Below are 19,719 nucleotides of genomic sequence, written 5' to 3'. Positions count from 1 at the left end.
CTACTGTGTGTCAGAAACCGTTTTGAGGCTGGGGATATAAATCCTGCACAAGGGAGACATAAATCCTAAACCTCTGGCTTGCAAGATCTCATATCATAGGTTCCATGCAGTTACTTTTTGGGTTAAAATGTGTCCATACTGTATGGTTACTTGTAAATAACAAGAGGTTTTACAAATTCTGAGGTGAGTCATCCTCTAAAGCGAATTATGACATTTTTCCCTGTCTGTGCTATGAATTTAGAGCGTTTTTTTGACAGGAACTATGTGTGTTCAGCTCTTGGTAGACAAAAATGCTGTATTTGGTTTCCTACTCTGAAGCTAATGAGTGACAGACTAGTTGAAAATAGTTTAGCTGAAACTAACAATGTAATTTGAAATTTGAGGGATTTTTTTTGTAGTTATAAAGGAAAGATTTATGCACTTAAGGAATACTTAAATTAAAAATAGTCTTCCTCTGCATGAAGTGCAGTTCACCTAAATTTGTTAGCATGATAAATTTGCTAATAGATTTTAATTTATGCTGATTGCTTAAAAAGTTGTCCAGAATTTGGTTTTAGAGATCTAAGTACTATGTAGGATTTAAATTTTTAATTCAATATTAATATGGGATGATTTTAAGTTTGGTTTCATCTGAATATGAGTTAAAGTAAACTAAAACATGTTTTGCAGGATGAACTCAAATCTGGAGATAAGGAGCCAGGTGATTTAATAGGCTTCTTCATGAACTAATATATTTTATGAAGAGACATTGCTTATACCAATTGTACTGCATATCTCCTTCCCAGTTTTTAAAGATAATTCTGGAAACTAATGAGTTTCTTGTCAACATACAGGCAAACTCTTCCACATAGACTTTGGCTATATTTTGGGTCGGGATCCAAAGCCTCTTCCTCCTCCAATGAAGCTGAACAAAGAAATGGTAGAAGGAATGGGGGGCACCCAGAGTGAGCAGTACCAAGAGTTCCGTAAGCAGTGTTACACGGCCTTTCTCCACCTTCGAAGGTAAGTTGGTTTGCTCAACATGTAACATTTTGATAAATTTGTTTTGTGGAGCAAGTGAAGGTGTTGTTCATATGTGTGCATTCATTAGCATTGCTTTCTTTTTCAGAATGATACAGATGGCAGTAGTTCTTAATATACATTTTATATTTGTCTTAATAAAGAAAAGGGCATACAATTTCTTGATTTCCCAATAATTATCCCATTGCAAAAGCCTATCAGCTGGGAAGCTGGCATTTTATAAAAAGGAAGCAAGCAGGCAGGCGAAGTCAAGGGCTTGACATCATTTTAATAGCATGTGTTTTGCATACTTTGACAGTCCTGGGATGGAGAAGAGGTGGTGATACTTCATTCCATTCAGATCTTCCTGAAGCCAGACCTGCAGGATGGTAGTCATCATATTGGCTTCTAAAGAAGGAACCATTTAACTTACTTGCAGTCATATTAGTTCACTCATTTTTATTCTTTAGTGCCTTTGTCAACCCCAGTTTTAGATGCTCTTCAGGAGCATTTAGAAGTTTGTTCAATGATTAAACAGTAAATACTACATATAATTTTCTTTGTTTTTGACACCTCATCACTATGGAAAGATGTAGATTTTTTTCCATCTCCTTTTTTTTTCAGCGCTTCTGTCTCTCCTTTTATCTTGCTTCAAGACTGAATATTATACATTCTCAGGAAAAAAATATAGTTTATATTTGTTAATCATAGCTCTGATGATTAGTCAGAAATGACAGGATCATTTGACTTTAATGATATTTTCACCCTAACTGTACAAAATAAACTTTCTTAGTCTAACAGAAAATTTGTCTTCCAGGTGAAAATATAGCTAATACATAGAATTACCTGTGCATGCAGGCTATGTCTTTTTATCTTTGTCACCTTAGTTGCTCATGTAGTACTTGGGACATAGACTCATTGTATATTTATTGAATGAGAATTCTCAGTATTTGTATGAGAACACTTAGAGTTTCTGCACTGAGGTCAGGTTTCTGGGTGATGTTAATGTCACTTGTCCCAGGAGAATGGCTGTCCTCTACTAATCCAGTTTCATTTTTGCACTTTTATTCTAAACTCTGAATTTTTCCCATGTCCCAACCTCTACCCCATATATTTTATATCTTATTTCAGTTAACTCTGTCTTAAATAGAAAGTGCAAGTTAATGTCAGTAGCTGCATTCACCTACATTATTTATGCTTCGGGTGACACAGTGTCTCAACTTCATTCCCCAGAAATAAATACTAAAAAAATAATGAGAAAATCTATTCTTTCAATTTGCTTGGTGATCCAAAAGTACTTTCAGAGAGATGAGAGTTCCTCTTTATTATCTGGATTTTTAAATTTAAAGTAATCAAAGCCAATAGAAAAGTAGATGGAACCTTGAGGATCTGAGTGAGGAGGGAGGTAAGATGTTGGGAATGATAGCTGAGAAAGTCAGAGGTGTTCTGTCTTACTGAAAGCAGAAAGAAAACAATACACGTTGTAAATCATCGCTAATGGGTTACTAGTAACTTAGTAAAATGAGAAAGTAAGCAGGTTGTCAGTGTAGAGCTCAAGTTAACTTTCATTACAAAGAAATTACAAAGTATTAATCAAAATAGTCTTACATTTTCATAAAAAATGGAGTTTTTTCTTTTAAAAAAGTCACTTTGATTTAAGATCAGGTTGACTAAAAGTTCGATTAACACTTTTAGTGTATAATACAGATAGTAAAAAAATTGTATTTGGGACATAAAAATTAACTTGATAGTCAGAAGTTTGGATTCCCTTTTGAACTAAGTCTGTAAATAGTTGCAAATGTGTTAGATGAGTGAATACATTTAATAGTGTGATGATTTTCATGTCATAATATATTACCATCTTTATATTTAATCTTTTATATTTAATCAGTACATATTTGAACTCTCATGGCAACAGTAATACTGAAACATTTTCATTTTTCTGTGTCCAGGGATAACATAACTTTCTTTCTTATCCCATCTTTATGCAAACCGAACCTGATGATAAAAACATACAGTATAGTTTTTGATTAAAACCTGCAATACCGATACGAATTCATTTAACCATATCAAGTAAGGTTTTTATATTATCTCAGAGGATGTTTGACAACTAACCAGACATCAGTGCATTTGTTCTCATTACCTGTCTTCATTAACTACCTTGTTTCCTCTCCTTGAAATACTATACTTACTAAATGTTTTTATATGATTTAACTAATATACATTACTTACAAATAAATAGCATGTAGGGGAATTAGACTACTATGCAGACATCACTTCATGAGGTTAAGTTCATTTCTCTTTTCAGTATTGAAGGTTTTTCCTGGAAGTTTAAACCATCCTTACTTGACTAGTGTGATAATGATGATTGGTATAAACATGAGTAAGAGAGTACATTTTTCAAGAACATTCCACCAAACCTGCTCCTTTTCATATTCCTACTTACAATGTTGGTGTATGTCTAGGCTGAATTTTGTACATTTTCCTACACTGTCATTTTTTTTTATCCTTAAGCTTATTTTGTTTCTCCATACTGGTTTTAAAGATTTTTGGTAATCTTTAAACTTCTTTTCTAAGTAGGATATTAAATTACTACCCTACTTAATATATATTTTATATTTTAGTTCAGTTATTCTGTCTTAAATGGAAAGTACAGGTTAATGGCAACAGCCTTAAAAGAAACACACATTCTGCTTCCACAAAGACAGGTGTTTTAACATAGATCCTGCCTGCTCATTACCCGAGGTCTGGAGCAGTGGAAGGGGACAGTTCAGGGCCTTATCAGACTTTATTGGCCCCCTATTAGGACCAGGAACTAATGTCTAAGAAATTCCCAAGGTGAACCGAATGGGCAGGCAGGTTTGAGAACTTCTGATACATTCCTTTCAAAATTGAATCTTTTATTCTCCCCTGCTATCCTGTGGTAGATTCCTAAAGTTTCTCTCATGACAATATGGGAATAAAATCTATAATCAACAAAGTAGAGTATGAATAATCAAGGGTTAGGTGAGAGAGCATCTGTCTGTCTGTCTGCCTGTCAGTCACATCATAGGTATCAGCTAACTGTCCTACATTCCTTGCAGCCCTCTCGAGTGAATCATATTTATTTTCATAGAGAAGGGCTTGGTGCACCTGTTGCTCCCAATGATTACTTCCAAACCATTTCTTTACCTTCATTCTAAAGAAGAAATGCACACACAGCTCTCTTGAAGGTCACACTATCAGACATGCCACCCTACTGCTCACCATCATTTCCCTACCTTTGCCTCAGTCTCACTCACTGAAAACTTTGTCATCTTCATGACTGCTACTGTGACTTCAGCATACACAAGGATATTGGCCTCTTAGGACTTGTCCTCCTCACCTAGAGACAGCCTTGGCTACTTCCTCTAAGCAATAAAAGTAGATCCTTCTTCCCCCAAAACCTTTCAATCTCAATCTCAAACTTTCTACTTTAAGGAATGCTTTATGTCCTTTTAATGTCCTTCCCCCCCACCACCACCACCACTGTTTTTTGGTTCCTTTCTTTCTTGTTTTTTGTTTTTTTGTTTTTTTTCCGGTACTAGGGATCGAACTCAGGACCTTGTACTTGTGGGGCAGGCATGGTGCCACTGAGCTAAACCGCCAGCCATTCTTTCTTGTTTTTTAGCATAGAGTCTCCCTGTGTTGCCCATGTGTCTCCAGTTCCTGGCCTCAAGCAATCCTTCTGCCTTAGCCTCCCAGATAACTTGGACTATACATGTGCAATGCCAGCCCTGTTTTCTCAGCTCATTTTTAGATGTTTCCTTATTCTTACAATAAAAATCTTCTACTTCATTGACATGTGCAAGCTTGTCAGTTTACCACCATGCATTATCTGCCTCATATTCTCACTTACTTGTTTTTCCCACTAAATTTTATGGCCCCAAACTGTAATCACTCTTCTTACCCTTCCTTCTAAATTCTCTCAGGAATTTGTATGCACTCTCATACTCTGACCTGCTGAAACCCTAACTCGTCAGAACTTTCTCTCTTCCTATTTCATGTGTCCAGAATAACATCTTATGTTACTGAAGAAAATCCAACAATTGTGTTGTTCTCATTGGGTTTAAATCAGTGGCTTTCAACTTGAGGTTTTTTTAAACTCTCTCTTCCCTCAAGGGCACATCTCATAAGCATCTGGATACATTTTTGGTTGTCCTACGGGGTCAGTGCTGTTGGCATCCAGTGGAAGAGGCCGGGGATGTTGCTAAACATTGTACTGTTGCCTTGATCCTTCACGTTCCTTCACAGCACATTTGCAATGACTTTTTTTTTACCTAGCCTTCTTCATAAGGCTTCCATGCCTCTTTTTTAGTTATCTTGCTTTATCAAAATAAATAAGCTACACCAAATCCAGTTTCCACTCATCTTCCTAACAGCTTTTGACATACTCTGACCACCTTCTTACTTCTGAAAATGTTTGCTAGACTTAATGTAAACCATTTCTCTGTTCTCTTTTTGTCTCATTGGCCACTCCTCCTGTTTTGCTGATTTCTTCCCTTTTTTACTTTAACTTCTACATACAGAACTGTCTAGAAGTTTCATTATCCTTACGTAGGGCTTGATGCTGGATCTTAAAGTCTTTCCTTTCTATGGCTATCCAGTACTGTCACTTTAAGAATGATTCAAATGCTAATAGGTCCAAAGTAATACAACCAGCCCTGATATCCCCTCTGAGGATATCTAATGGCCTAATTGACATATCTACTAAGTCTAGTGAGCATGTCAAACTCAGTATGTCTAAAATGGAATTCTTGATTCCTTCCCTAAAATCCCACTCTTCCTCAATTCAGCCTTTTTTATTTTACTGAATAACCATAGCGTCAGTTACTTAGGCTGTATCTTTGGTGACATTCAATCTTGTCATCTCACCCATCTCCACTGAAACAGCCTGCAAATATCTACTAATATATCCTCAAAATGTAGTTGGCTAACCTCTGTGTTATTAATTCTTTTCTGCCTGGAAGTCTGTTTTACGGTTTCCTTACTTCCATTTGTATTGCCCACAAAATAGCCAGTGTGAGACTTTTTAAATGCCTGTCAGAGTTTGTTCCTGGACTCTTCAAACTCAGTTGCTTCTCAGTGCATTCGGAATAACACTATACTTCTTAGCATGGCCTCTTGTCTCCCCACCCCTCTGACTCATTTTCCTGGTTTTGTGTTTTGGGTTGTTTGTTTCTGTGTTCTCCTTAAAATCTTTCTGTCAGCCAGACATACAATTGTATTCTTAATCAGTTTGTTGGATGAGTTCCCACCTTCACACACAGTGTAAACTTCATGAATATAGAGACCTTGTTTGTTTGCTTCACTGCTGTATCTGTAGTGCCGAGATCAATGTATGTATTGAGCACTCGGTAAATATTTGTTTGTTGAATGAATAAAATTGTATGAGTAGAAGTGGACCATCTGTGGTATACATTTACCAAGTGCCACAAGGAAATCAGTAGCTTAAAGATAGGTTAAAGGTATTTAGCTATGATCGTAACTATTTCTTTAAGAGTATGAATGGATTAGGGCCAATTTGATTACTACAATACTTCAAGGTAGAGATTGTCATTATAGTCCCTATTGTGGGCAGGATAAAATTCAAAAATGATAATAAAATAGGTCATTTGAAATTCATATAAAGTCAGTTTTGTATACAAATTTCAATATCATTATAGTTCAGTATTAAATAGCTTTTAAGTAATTTGTACATTTTAAAAATTATGGCTAGGAAATGGCTAGAGTAAAAGATAATGCATCACTTAAATATATACCTGTGTCCCCTGGAGAAGACAGTGCAAGGCACTTGTATTGATACCTTTTCTGAAGTTGGCTTAAAAAGTCACTGTCAAAAAAAAGCCACTGTCTAAAACCAAAGCTTCTTGACCGCATATCCATTCCCAAAGTAAAACCTCAAATATTTATCATAACTGTCCCGAGAAAAGACCACCCAGAGCATAAGTCCAAGGGAGAATGAGGTGTTGTAGGCCCGGGGTGAGCTCATTTACCTGTTTCCCCATGTGGCTCCACCTCCACCTCTGCAAGTGTAGTGTGCATTTGGAATAAGAATATTCTTTCTCCTTGTTTGAGGGAGAAGAAGACTTTGAGGATTAGTGAAGATAAAGTGCTATTTCCTGTTAGAGGCCAGCAAAGATACCCAACCTTATCTTGGCCAATTTTAATTATAATAGGGTACTGTTCTGAAGTTTTTCCTTTATTTGGGATCCCTGTTATCCAGACCAGTTACTGTAACTCCTAAAACCATGAATAGTATCCCAGGAGTATGCTCATGAGTGACCCATGCAGTGTGCCATCTCCCTTTCATTCACTGAATTACGATATACTCAAGTAGTCAAGGAAAGTACCTGTTTGTCATTATCTGACAAAGATGGATCTTCATTGTTACAAGATGCTGATTAAAGAGAAACCGAATTGTTCTCTGATCCAAGAATGTCATTTTTAAATGTTTACTCCAAAAGTGTGTCCGTAGTAAGGGATCTAGATATAGTGTTATATAAAAGACTCAGAATAATATATCTTTTCAAGGGTTTCATTGATAAAACCTAATGAATAGTTTCACACTGTTTTCTGTTGAAGTAGTAGTATTCATTGTAAAAATCTGGGTATCACTACTTGTAGAATTGTGGGGTTGGGTTGTTTTGAGAAAATGTCTCACTATGTAGTTCACTGTATAGCCCCGGCTGGCCTTGAACTTGTGAGGCAATCCCTAGTGCTTTATTACAGATGTGTGCTACCACGCCTGGATAGAAGTGTTCTTGATAGTGGAAAGAAATCTTAATTCTAACTCATTGCTATATTTTTCTTGCTCTTCTTTAGGTATTCAAATCTGATTTTGAACTTGTTTTCCTTGATGGTTGATGCGAACATTCCAGATATTGCTCTTGAACCAGATAAAACTGTAAAAAAGGTAAGTTTTGTACATCCTTCGATATCGTAGTCTGCTTTTCCTATGTAAAACATATTAGGATTTTAACAACCATTTCCCCTCGTATCCTAGCTCATAGATTATTAAGTAACATAAACTAAGAAAGACAGCCTTTGTGTAATTTTTTTCACATTTCATGCAGCAGCCTCTTAAGTCCTCTGTAAGCACTTCTTTTCAGTCCCTTTCACTGTCTGTAGCCATAGTCATATGAAACAACCACCATATCTAGAGAAATGGTCACTACTAAAATCATTCTTTGTCCTTAAAAGTGTAAGTCTTTCTTTAATTGCAAATAATACCTGGTTTCTAGCACTCCCAGGTGAACATACTAAGTTTGTAATATCATAGAGGGGAAAATAGTCACTCCATTTGTCCCCTCCATGCCCTTTCTTGTGGGGGCTTCTTACTGAGTCTGAAGTGTAGAGACTTGCTTCTAAACTCAGCCTGAAAAGAGAGCAGCAAAGGAAAGCCAGTGTGTAGATGAGCAGCTATTCACAGCTACCTTAACCTTTCATTCTATCAAGAGATAGGAAGAAAGGCAGTGGAGTTGAAGGTTTTACCTGAATTAATTTCAGATTCTCTTACTCATTTACAGGGAAAGGATATGTAAAACATTTTGCTTACCCAAAGGTAATACAAGATGGTGCTAAACACCAATTTGATTGTTGATACTGAACTTCAAAGAAAGATAGTATGGTTTTTTTAACTTGCAGAAGTGTGAAATCACTGAAGGGCAGTAATAGTCTCTGAGATGGAGTTGCTCTGATGTTTGAATATATTAAGTGGCACTAAAAAGCCCTAATTTTTAATATGACTGACTTTGAACATTGTTAGATACCTCTATTATTAAACATGAACAAGACTAATCTTTTTTCTGAGTTTATACATCTCTAGCGACCATTGAGAGAAATTTTAAATATTTTGTTATTTAACCACTTAGGAAAATTACACTATTAAGATTCCTTAGAATTCTTTTTTTTAAAGCAAATAACATATTGACTTTTTCCATTTATTCTTTTATCCACCACCATTATTCAATAAAATTTCTTTTTCCTCCAGGAGGAAGGAAATAGACCACTTATCAGACTAGTTTTTGGCATATCCTATTTTTTGTCATTTTATTTATTTTTTATTGACTAATGCTCATCCGTCAAGAAATAAAGTTGGTTGATGAAATTTTCCTTAGCTATAATCAATGACTACACCAGATTTCAAATGTGGTTGCTTTTTTGGTTTGCATCTGCTGTATTCAGAGTCTGTTTTCTGGTTTTTTGTAAACCCATTTATCTTCTCTGTCATATGTTCACTCTTCCCTGACTGAAAAATGTTCAGAAGTCATTTATGAAAGTTCTAACAGTATTTGTCAAACTGAGTCAGACAGTTTCTTTGTCTAGTTAAGCTATTTTGTTCTTGTTTTATTAGATCTTTTGTTTCATCTCTTTCTATTTTAGAAAGTTCTGATAATTTTCTTTTGTTACCAGCTATCTTTATAGTATTGGCTTTTAAAACAAGAGGCAATTTACTTTGTGAAGAAAAGCAAAAACAAAAGCATATTCATTAATCATTTTTATACTAGTAACCCCTAGTTGTTTATTCTAGTTTCAATAAACATTTTTTAAAAGGATATTTTACCATATTTTTCCTTAAAAGGATATTTCATTAAAGATTTCTGTACTTTCTGATATTTTATCAAGCATGTGAAGTAAGCAATTGTAACATAAAGATGACATTAAAGTCAGAAGAGTATTGGGAAGTTATGCTGGAATTAGCTGACCTTTATGATTCACATGGATATTTTATTCAAGTAGATTTTTTATACCTTGATAAAATAATGATTTCTGACATCGTTTCAGAAGGTTACTAATTGGAAAGTTTTACTTGGTCTCACGAATAAACAGTGTGTTTGAGACTGAAGCTCTCTAACAAGTATAGACTCTTCAAATTGAGTGATCAAAACAAAATGCAATGATAATTTCCTTTCTGTTTAACTCAATGTATTATTTTCTTTTTAATTTTTCAGAAACAAGTTACTTATCCATGGTGTTTTTGTTAATCAGATTTGTTAGCAAGCATGACTGTCCAAAAGTATGAAATGCAGTGAGATTCAGTCTTAAAATACAAAGTGTGATCAAAATACATGGTGAATGCTTACATTTTTTAAAAATTATTACAGAAAAGATACTTTGCCATTAGTTGCCCTCAGAATATTCCTGCTCATTTACACACAATATTCCTGCTCGTTTACTTATCCCTACATTCCTGCTGCTTTCTGAAGCAGTTGTGGAAGCCCTGTTTCATGAGCATCCTTAGTTGTACTCTTCATAGCTGCCTCTGTGGCCTGAATCGATTCACAACGTTTCTCATGATCATTTTGACTTTGGAGAAAAGCCAGACGTCCATGGTGCCACACCTAGTGAGTAAGGTGGCTGCAAACACTCTCTAATGCTGTCTTTTGGCAGAAATTGCCATAAACAGTTGGCATGGTCAGAAAGTAGAGCAAATGTTTAAATAAAGTGATTACAGTAAAAGATATAACACCATTAGTCCACCTCAAAAAACTCCCCTTTGTTTTGAACACATCCCATCATTGTTCGCAGTGTGCCTTTTTACTATAATAAGTTTTTTAAAAAGTAAACATTCACTGCATTTTTTCATAACCTCTTGTATGTTATTTTGAAATTTAAGAAATCAGCTGAAGCAGGAAGGTCTCTCTGACCTCCCAATGTTCTGGCCTGAAGTGGGCCATAAAAGTTCTCTGACTTTCATCTGAAGTAGGTCTTAGGCCCTCATTTCAGAGGCGTCTTATACCACACCCAGGGTAAATGAATTCATACAGAGATGCCAAGAAAAATATAAACCAACAGGCCTTGCTAAGTTTCCTTTAGTTTCTTGCCATTAGATTGTAGCCTATGTTTTTCCAGTCATGTTTGTCTACAACTATCCAGTTTTTTGTAAGATTTAGGATAAAATACATAATTTTCCCTGTTTCTTTGGGTCTTTGAAGGCTCTAGCATTGTATTACATATTATAAATCAATTCATATACTTTTCTCATCTTAATATTTTTTGTTTGGATGCCTCAGCCATGAAATTTGTGATAGGGGAAATATTTTTGTCCTCTGGAAGGGTCAAAATGTTTTAAATAATTTAAATTTCAATCACAAACATTAAATATCTTGTAATTCTAGGTTAGTGTGCTATACAGTCCTTGATTTTAAAAGAAGCATACTCAAAAATCATTCACAGCAAAAGTCTCTAGGCAATCTAACAAGAACAATACATATTTATAAAAGCAGTGTCATGATGCTAGAATAACTAAAACATAGTGTATGGAATAACTTATAATGAGCAAATACATTAACTTATTATATAAATATATTATGATTCTTATAAATATTAACAAGTATTTGTATAAAATAGTTAAATTGTGTAAAATACAGACTTCATGAATAAAATATCCATTGCTCACCACCCATTTTTAGCAAATGTTAACAACCTACCCAGTTTACTTTAAATCCTATTATTGAATGAAAGTGCTACGATTAGTATTAAATTGCATTCATCCATATTATATTCTAAGGGCAATCATTCTTCTATGGTTTGAGCATATCTGTCCCTGAATATTTTTTATATTCACTCAGCAGTACGTTTTGACTGTTTACTGTAGTTCAAGTACAGTCTGAGTGTTTGTATTATAAAAATAAGTAGAACAAAATTTCCCTGCCTTAAAGGAACTTATGTTCTAATAAGAAAAACAGTAAATAGTAGATAATGGTTGGGGTGTGGGGGTTAAAGTTTAAGTTGTCAGTGATTTGGGCAAGTCGAGATGAAATGGTCAGGATCCTCACTGAAGTCTGAGGTCTTTTTGAGAAAATTCAGGTGAGATATTTTATAAGTTTATGGTAGAGAAGTAAGACTTCTTGGTAAACCTCTGTAGATTGTACTAGTCTTAGAAGAAAATTTGAAAATGTTGACATAATAAGAACAAATATTCTGTAGCAAATCATTAACTTGCTACTTGGGACGCTGCATTGAAAGAAGCCTGGTCTTCAAGGAGTTTCAAATCTGCTTGGCTTTTTTTATACATCTAACCACACAGCAGTGCTTTTTCATCTATGCTTTCCTTTAATTTAGTGATTAAGAAAAAACCTATTAGACTGCAGTAACAAGTTTGTTCAAAGTAATTTAAGGTAATACTATTTTGTGTAGAGAATTAAATGGATCTGTTCCTCTAAATTGATCTCTTACTACACTTTAAAACAACGAAATTATATCACTGGCAGCTACAAGTTAGCTAAAGACCTATTTTAAGTAACCTATACATTACCTTTGTTGCCTATAAGATTTGTAAATATACAAACCTGTCCACTCTCATGGAATTTTAGCAATGCATACGTTTTATTTTCCCTTTATATAATCGTGTGTCTTATTTCAAACAGTTTTCAGTATTGATTCTTTTAGCAGTAGTTAGATATGAGTTCAGTTTTTTAAAATCAGTATTCTAAATTCTGGTTTTTATTCAAGGGATTATTTTATTCTAATGCAGCTCAAGTAATAAATAAATGAAAGTAATATTTAGATTAAAACATTTCCCTTTACTCTGATAAATGGGATTTGTTCCATTGTTGTAACTACTTTTGTGTTTAAATTAAGACAGAAAAAGCATTTTTTCTAATTCCAATTTTTTTAATAAAAACAGTTTAATTGTGAACATCTGCTCTTCTTATTTTAAAGAGAGCTACTATTTCAGAGATGCTAAACTAAATTATTTTAAACAGGCCTTCTGTTATTAATGAATGTTAAATTAGTTTTTTAAATGTAGTTTTAGCTCTCAAAGAGTACAGATTAGGTATAAATGAAATCAGTGTTTCTTATGAGACAATATAATTATGTAAAAATGTGTTGTAGGATTTTGTTTGGGGAACAGCATACAATACCTAAGAATTAGGTTTGAAATGTTATTAAAAGACAAAATTTAATATGACATGCAAATTAGGATGTTAAGGGTGTGTGTGTGTAGAGAAAACTCTGTGTTTTATTTTACTCCAATTCATACTTAGTAAATTGCTCCTTGGAAATAAATAGATTACCTCATTTGCTGCATCACAGCCCCATTAGGTGTACAAACCAAATGAAAACAGAAGATCGTTGCTTAGCTGTTAGCTACCCCTAACCTCTCCCAGAGTTTGGTGTGAGGTGTGTTATCATCTTTATATTTAGATAATTTCTGTTTATGGCTCCTTGGAGTGTGAAATTATCTCAACTTTCAGCAGTGTGAAATCTAAAAAGAATAGTATCAGTCACCAAAGATATGTCAGAAGAGCAAATTTGATAGCCAGGGCTCTTGTCTTTTAATGATGATTGTCTTTCAGAATATCATGGGACAGATTATAGTTTTAAATTAACCTTCAAATTAGAAAAAAACACTCACTTATTTCTATTTGGTAACCATCAAATATTTATACATTTTTAAAATAAAAATAAGATACTGAATTTCCAGTTTGTAAAGTGTATCCAAATTGAGGTCCATGAAGTTGATTGGAAGAAAATTTGATAAGGCAGATTTCTGCTTTTAAAGTAGAAATATCAGATGATTGATTTTTGCTTGGTAATAGATATGACCTTTCAGTTGGATCTTAACAACTCATTCATTAACATAGAAACAACTAGTAAACTTGAGAAATGCTCACTAATTGTTACAAGTAGCCATTGCAACTGTCCTTTGGGTACAGTAGATCTCTCTGCTGTGAACTGTGCATGGTTTCCTTTAAAAGTTATGCCACCAAGCACATATTTTATTAAACCTTCTTTCAGGTGTGAGGCGCCAGGCTATAATGACTAAGTATTCTCTGTAATTAAATGATGTTAAGTGTAAAAATAGCATCTAAAAGTGGGATTTAAATACTCAAGGGACTTGCTATTGTTTGCTTAAAAGACAGTGAGCAGAAAGTGTGTTTGTTAGTATTTACAGCTGCTCTAAAATTGTTTCACTTAAATTATAGAAGTTTTTGCTTATACATCTTAAGAGAAATACAGTAGTGAGGAAATTAAGAAAGAAATTTTGAGAAAATGAAAGTCACAGAAAAAGTGAACCCATATCTTCCCCCCAATCTCCATATTAAATTTTCCCAAATCTGACTGAATGTGAAGTTATTATACAAAACTCAAGTTCTCATCCAATGGAGAAGCCACAGCCAGAAACTTAACAAACTGAGCAGAATATTCAGCACTATTTAGTGTTGGAATTTTATTTCAGCCAGTTTAATTGCCTACTAGAATGAATTTACATTGTCTATAAAGTACAATTCAAAGCATCTGGCATATAATAAAAAAATCACTAGATTTGTGAAGAAAAAGACTAGTGTGACACAAAGTCAATAGATAAAAAGAGCAGTCAGTGGAAAAACAACCTGAGATGATCCAGATGTCACAACTACATACAAGAAAAGGAGTGAAATATAGTGGCTATGCATAATGTTGTCTGGAAGCACGTGCCCTATAGCATCAGTGAAGTGTCCCTTGAATGGTTTCATAAATTCTCTGCCTCAATTTCTCCATCTTGCAGATGGAGTCAGGACCTACTTCTGGAGTTGAATGAAATGTTGCATAGATAGTGCTTTCAGGTATACATGTTTTGCACAAAGTAGTAACACTGGCTTTTATTTTTTACACCACCATTCAAATACACAGATACATACACATGCTGTTTTTTGTATTTGATGCTAATGCAAACCAACTATAAATGTGAACTAAAAGAAAAATTCCCCTATCTCTGGAAATTACACCCATTGAGCTTTCCTTTGCAGGAATCTAGGGCACTGTTAAAGTAAAGGAGACATTTTAGAAGATCTACTTTAGTTTTTGTTTTTTTGCCACTGATTGACATAGTTCCTGTGAACTATGGCAGAGAAGGTGGGGAAAAATGTTAACATAATCTCATCTTGTTACATCCATTTCACAGTAAACAACAAGGATAAAGTGAAGGGAATTATTAGTAAATATGTTACAGTGTGAATCACATAGTATTTCTAGATCTGAACTCTAGAAAATTTAAAGCATTGTCTTTGGGTTAAAAGAATTTTCTCTGTGTTTTGGTTTTGGCTTTTTGAGACAGGGTCTCACTGTGTAGTTTAGACTGGACTTAAACTCACTCTGTAGCCCAGGCTGGCCTCAAACTTACAGTGATCCTCCTGCCTCAACCTGCCGAGTGTACCACCAATCCCAGCAAGAATTTTGGGTTTTTTTTGGGGGGGTACCAGCGATCGAACTCAGGACCTTGTGCTTGTGAGGCAGGCATGGTGCCACTAAGCTAAATCCCCGACCCTGAATTTTCTCTGTTTTTGAAAGCAGTAAACTTTGTCTGAAAAGAATGGCATTTAAAATTCCTTTTATACCTTATAAATTATTTGTTTGACATAGAAATAACTCATTTTAATATCTGTATCAATTTGGTTCTGTCTCTTCAAAATATGTCCCTGTTTTTCTTCATTAGAAGAAACTAACAGACACTTACCTTGTAGGTTCAGGATAAATTTCGGCTGGACTTGTCGGATGAAGAGGCAGTGCATTACATGCAGAGTCTGATTGATGAAAGCGTCAATGCTCTGTTTGCTGCAGTGGTAGAACAGATTCACAAGTTTGCCCAGGTAAGTGCTCTGAGGGCAGTGTGTTTGTGTTGCTGTCTCCTTGTACCACTCTAGAGACTTCAGAGAGCCACACGTTCCACCTCTTACCAGCTTGCTGAAGTGAAGTCCCCTGCGCTATCAGCTATAAAACACCAACTTTTCTTAACCGTGACTAAGTTGTGGAGGACTCACCTAGGCATTTTTGTCCCTTGTAGTGAATCGTGATTATGACTCTTTCTTGGGAATGATTTCAGGCTTAGGAGAGGCCTTGGCAAGTGACTTAAATTCTTACTGAGTTTTGTTAAATGCTGAAGTGTAGTAGAAAAGGAGCTTTAGAAACTAAGGAAAACAAATCCATACCACACACTAAAAAGTCTATCCATACTTACTGTTAGAAATACCTATCATTATATAAGGGAAGACCTTTTCACACCTGCCTATGAGGACAATCCTCAAAATGTTTTATTTAACAATTTCATAATAAGGATAATTATGAAAATGGTAAACAAGCGGAGGAATTGGGCTGCCTTCCTTGTGAACTTCTTCCTGAATTCATACATTCACTACATTGCTCAAAGCCTGTCCGTTATGACTGTCCCTTAGCCACCAAGCCTTGTCAGTTCCTTTAATCCTTTATACCTTACTATCATTTCTTTATCCCTTTCTATCAATTTCTGATTAATTTTTCTTGACTCAGTGATGCCTTGGATAATTAAAGTTCTTTATAACTCCTTCCCTCTGTTTAAGTCTGATTCTGAGTATTCTTTATTCTAAATATTGTGATGAAGTGTATTTTAACAAAGTGAAGATTTACCTTTTTGAAAATCTAAATATGTTTAGTGTTTGCCCATGACCTAATAGTGACATCCAGTCTCTGGCAAACAAGGACTTCTAGCATGCCGTGTTCTAAGGCATTTTCCAAACTGCTCACTAATGATCTCTTTCTCTGCATATTGTATTCACTTTGATCTCAGTGATCACTTTACTGCTGCCGTGTTTTTAGCCCAGAATGCCCATTGTTTTAATAATACACTTTCTATAGACTTATGCATGCAGAAACCCAGAATGCTATTCTTAAAACCACTAAGATTCATCTTTCTATGACTCTTCTTAGGACTGTGTACCTTTAACATGTTCACAACAGGGCTGTAATTTATATGTCTCACTGTGGGTGGCGGGGTAAGATTCGAATTCAGTCATCCTGCTGTATGAACCACTGGTCATACATGCATGACTATCTAAGAAAATGGGTTGTGGCCGCGAAAACAGCCAAACATGTTATGACATTTTACGCACTCTGCACAAATCAGCTGCCTTTATGTATAAAATGTTTCAAGGAATTTCACAAATACAAATAAATTTAATTTAATGAAATAAATTTGTTTATTATAAATTTTAATTGGTATGAATAGTATTAATACTATTGGACAGTAATTGGACATTAATACTATGGATAGTAATGATTCGTATTCAAGCAACTAACCAAATTCAGTCCATTTATAGACTTTTGGTTAATTTTATTAGTAAAAAGACCAATTAAAGTGATTAGATCCACTTGTACACCCAGTGTTACAAGCCGCCCAGTGGGACAGTCCATGTATCACATCCACGTATCACAGGTGATTCAGGCTTGCAGGAACATGTTAATAAGAATTCCACTAATACTTAGTTTCTGTTATAGATATTTGGGTTTTCTTTTAACTCCTAAAATGCAAACTTCTTGATTGCTAGAATTTTTGTCACATAGTAGTATAATGATTTATATGTTTTAAAAAATATGAACATTAAGAAGTTCCTTCCTCTAATACCTTATTTTCAAGCCTTTCTGGATTGAAAAAAGCAAAGTTTATTCTCCCTGAACACCATCTGAATTACATTTTTATTACAAGTGTTGCCTCTCTGCTTCTTGGGTCATCTCCTTCATGGGCCGTAAATCCCAACCATTCATCAAATGTAAACTGTGACTCAGTAGGCATTTGACTTGTTCGAGTCAATCAGTTTTGTTAACTAATGGTAGATCTAGGTCTATATATTGTATACCATACTATTTTACATTGGGGGGGGGTCCCCGAAAGGTATAATTACTCAGCATCATGTGACGAATACGGGGGAGCATACAATGTGAACCCAAACCTTTTGACTCACATTTAGTATTTTTGAAATCAGTTCTCTTGAGCCATGTATGATGATTCACATTTGTAATCACAGCACTCTGGGAGGTTGAGGAAGGAGAATTCCAATTCCTCCCACAGACAGGACAATGTAGCGACTTAGTGAGACACTATCTCAAAAAAAATTAAAAAGGGCTGGGGATGTAGCTCATTGTGAAGGCCCTGAGTTTAATCTCTAGTAGCACTAAAAGAAAGAAAGAGCAAAGAAAAAAAAGAAAAGAGAGAAAAGGGGAGGGGAGGGAAGGGAGAGAAAGTTCTCTTAGATTCTCTTAATTCCTGTTATCTTGCTCACCACTATGTTTTCTGTCAGTGAAATCCGCCTCCCCACCATGATCCAGTTAATTACCATCTTTCAGTGTATACACTATCTTTTTTAAGTTCAACTAGTTACAGTGTACTCGAGGTCAGAAACTTCTTTTCTTTGTATTTCTGTGTCAGGGGACTTGCCCTTCACAGTTATTTCTGTTTTATCTTGCTCTGTCTCCAACTTCAATAGTAGACATTTTTCTTCTTTTTGCTTTTCATTATTCCGTACTTATAAATCCTAGTTTTTCTCCTTTATTTCCTGGTCAGTTACAATAAATAATAGCTAAAATTTTACACAGGAAATTCATGTTGTTGCCTGAAACCTCACTTCAGTTATCAGTGGCTGTGTAACCAACTCAAACTCAAGAGCCTAAGAAACTATAATACTTCATTGTTTCTTAAGATTCTTCAGCTAGGAATACTGCTCAAGCCCAGCTGTGCAGTGCTTCTTGTTGTTTCTAGTGACCTCAGCGGGGCTCAGACACTCGGCTGTGTTCATCTGGTGGCAGTTTTTCTGGAAGGTCCAGCAGGGATTCACCACACGTCGCCAACATGGTGCCCCTCCGCGTGGGCAGCCCCACTTCTCTCCCCTTTGAGCAGTCTGACCTGAGTTGCCTGCTCCACAGCATAGTGACTGCTTCCTCAAGACTATGAGTGCAGAAGTGGCAGGCCTCTTAGCATAGTTCATCAGGACTCCCCACAGGCACAGGGAGAAGCAGCATTCTGCCTCTGGATGGGAGGAGAGGGCTGTGTACGCAGAGGAAAGGAATTAAGGGTGGCTCTTTGGAAATTAGTTTGAACCTTTAAATTGTGTTAAATGAGCCAGTGGCATGCTTTATTTTAATGGTCTAGTTTTGAAATTCTGTTGTTAATTTACATAAATACTTATTTTGTTAGCAGGTCTAAGTATATAAGTAATTTTCTTAATTCTTTGTATTAAAGACTGAGAGTAGCTGGGCTTAGTGGTGCATGCCTATAGTCCTAGCACTCTGGAAAGCTGAGACAGGAGAATTTGCAAGCTTGGGCAGTTTAGCAAGTTAGAGAGAGCCTGTCTCAAAATAGAAAATAAAAATGCCTGGGGATGTAGCTTGGTGGAAAGGCGCTGGGTTTAGTTCCCAGTACTGGGGGGAAAATAGAGGCTAGAAAGAGCCTGATTTAAAAGGAGACTATGTCACTATTTGAGGGATAATAGTAATAGCAATAGTAATAGTAGTACTGGTTTGCCCAGTATCTGTGGGTCCCAGTTTCCACATCTTTGAGGTGATAGACATAACACATCTTAATTCTTTTTACGTCCTCTTTCTCTCCCCTTTTCTCCCTTTTCAAAAGTTCTACCTGCATGTTTCCTGTTATCTGTCTTTGATTTTGATTTTTAATTTATTTATACTTTGTTTCTCTCTCTCTCTCTCTCTGTATATATATATATATACACATATATATGTTCTAAGAATTAATGCTAATAAAATACATGCAGACTCAAATTCTGTTGACCAACAACTGATTTTTATCAGTCATAACGTTCATTACAATGATGCAATATTGACTAACTGGAATGTATTTTAGTGCATTCTAATTAGTCATTATGAATTATAGATCCAAGTTACTAAAAATGGGGTAGATTGATGCATGTTAACAAAAGTTATAGATATTTCAGCATAAAATTTATA

General features: G+C 35.2%; 1 protein-coding gene across 1 annotated transcript in view; it reads left to right on the top strand.

Annotated features, from left to right (window-relative positions):
* Positions 1-19,719, top strand: part of Pik3c3 (phosphatidylinositol 3-kinase catalytic subunit type 3) — a 128,004-nt gene that overhangs the window by 101,724 nt on the left and 6,561 nt on the right. The window contains exons 22-24 of the mRNA XM_004855249.4: positions 834-1,002; positions 7,843-7,933; positions 15,471-15,596. Coding sequence (XP_004855306.1) covers positions 834-1,002; positions 7,843-7,933; positions 15,471-15,596 — 386 coding nt within the window. The remainder of the gene's footprint in view (positions 1-833; positions 1,003-7,842; positions 7,934-15,470; positions 15,597-19,719) is intronic.

This window comes from Heterocephalus glaber, unplaced genomic scaffold (genome assembly GCF_053883595.1).
Source record: "Heterocephalus glaber isolate CG9 unplaced genomic scaffold, H.glaber_assembly_v1.0 deba00000331, whole genome shotgun sequence".
Classification (NCBI taxonomy): domain Eukaryota; kingdom Metazoa; phylum Chordata; class Mammalia; order Rodentia; family Bathyergidae; genus Heterocephalus; species Heterocephalus glaber.
Note: the sequence above shows the minus strand (reverse complement) of the source record. Positions and strands in the feature narration are given on the sequence as shown.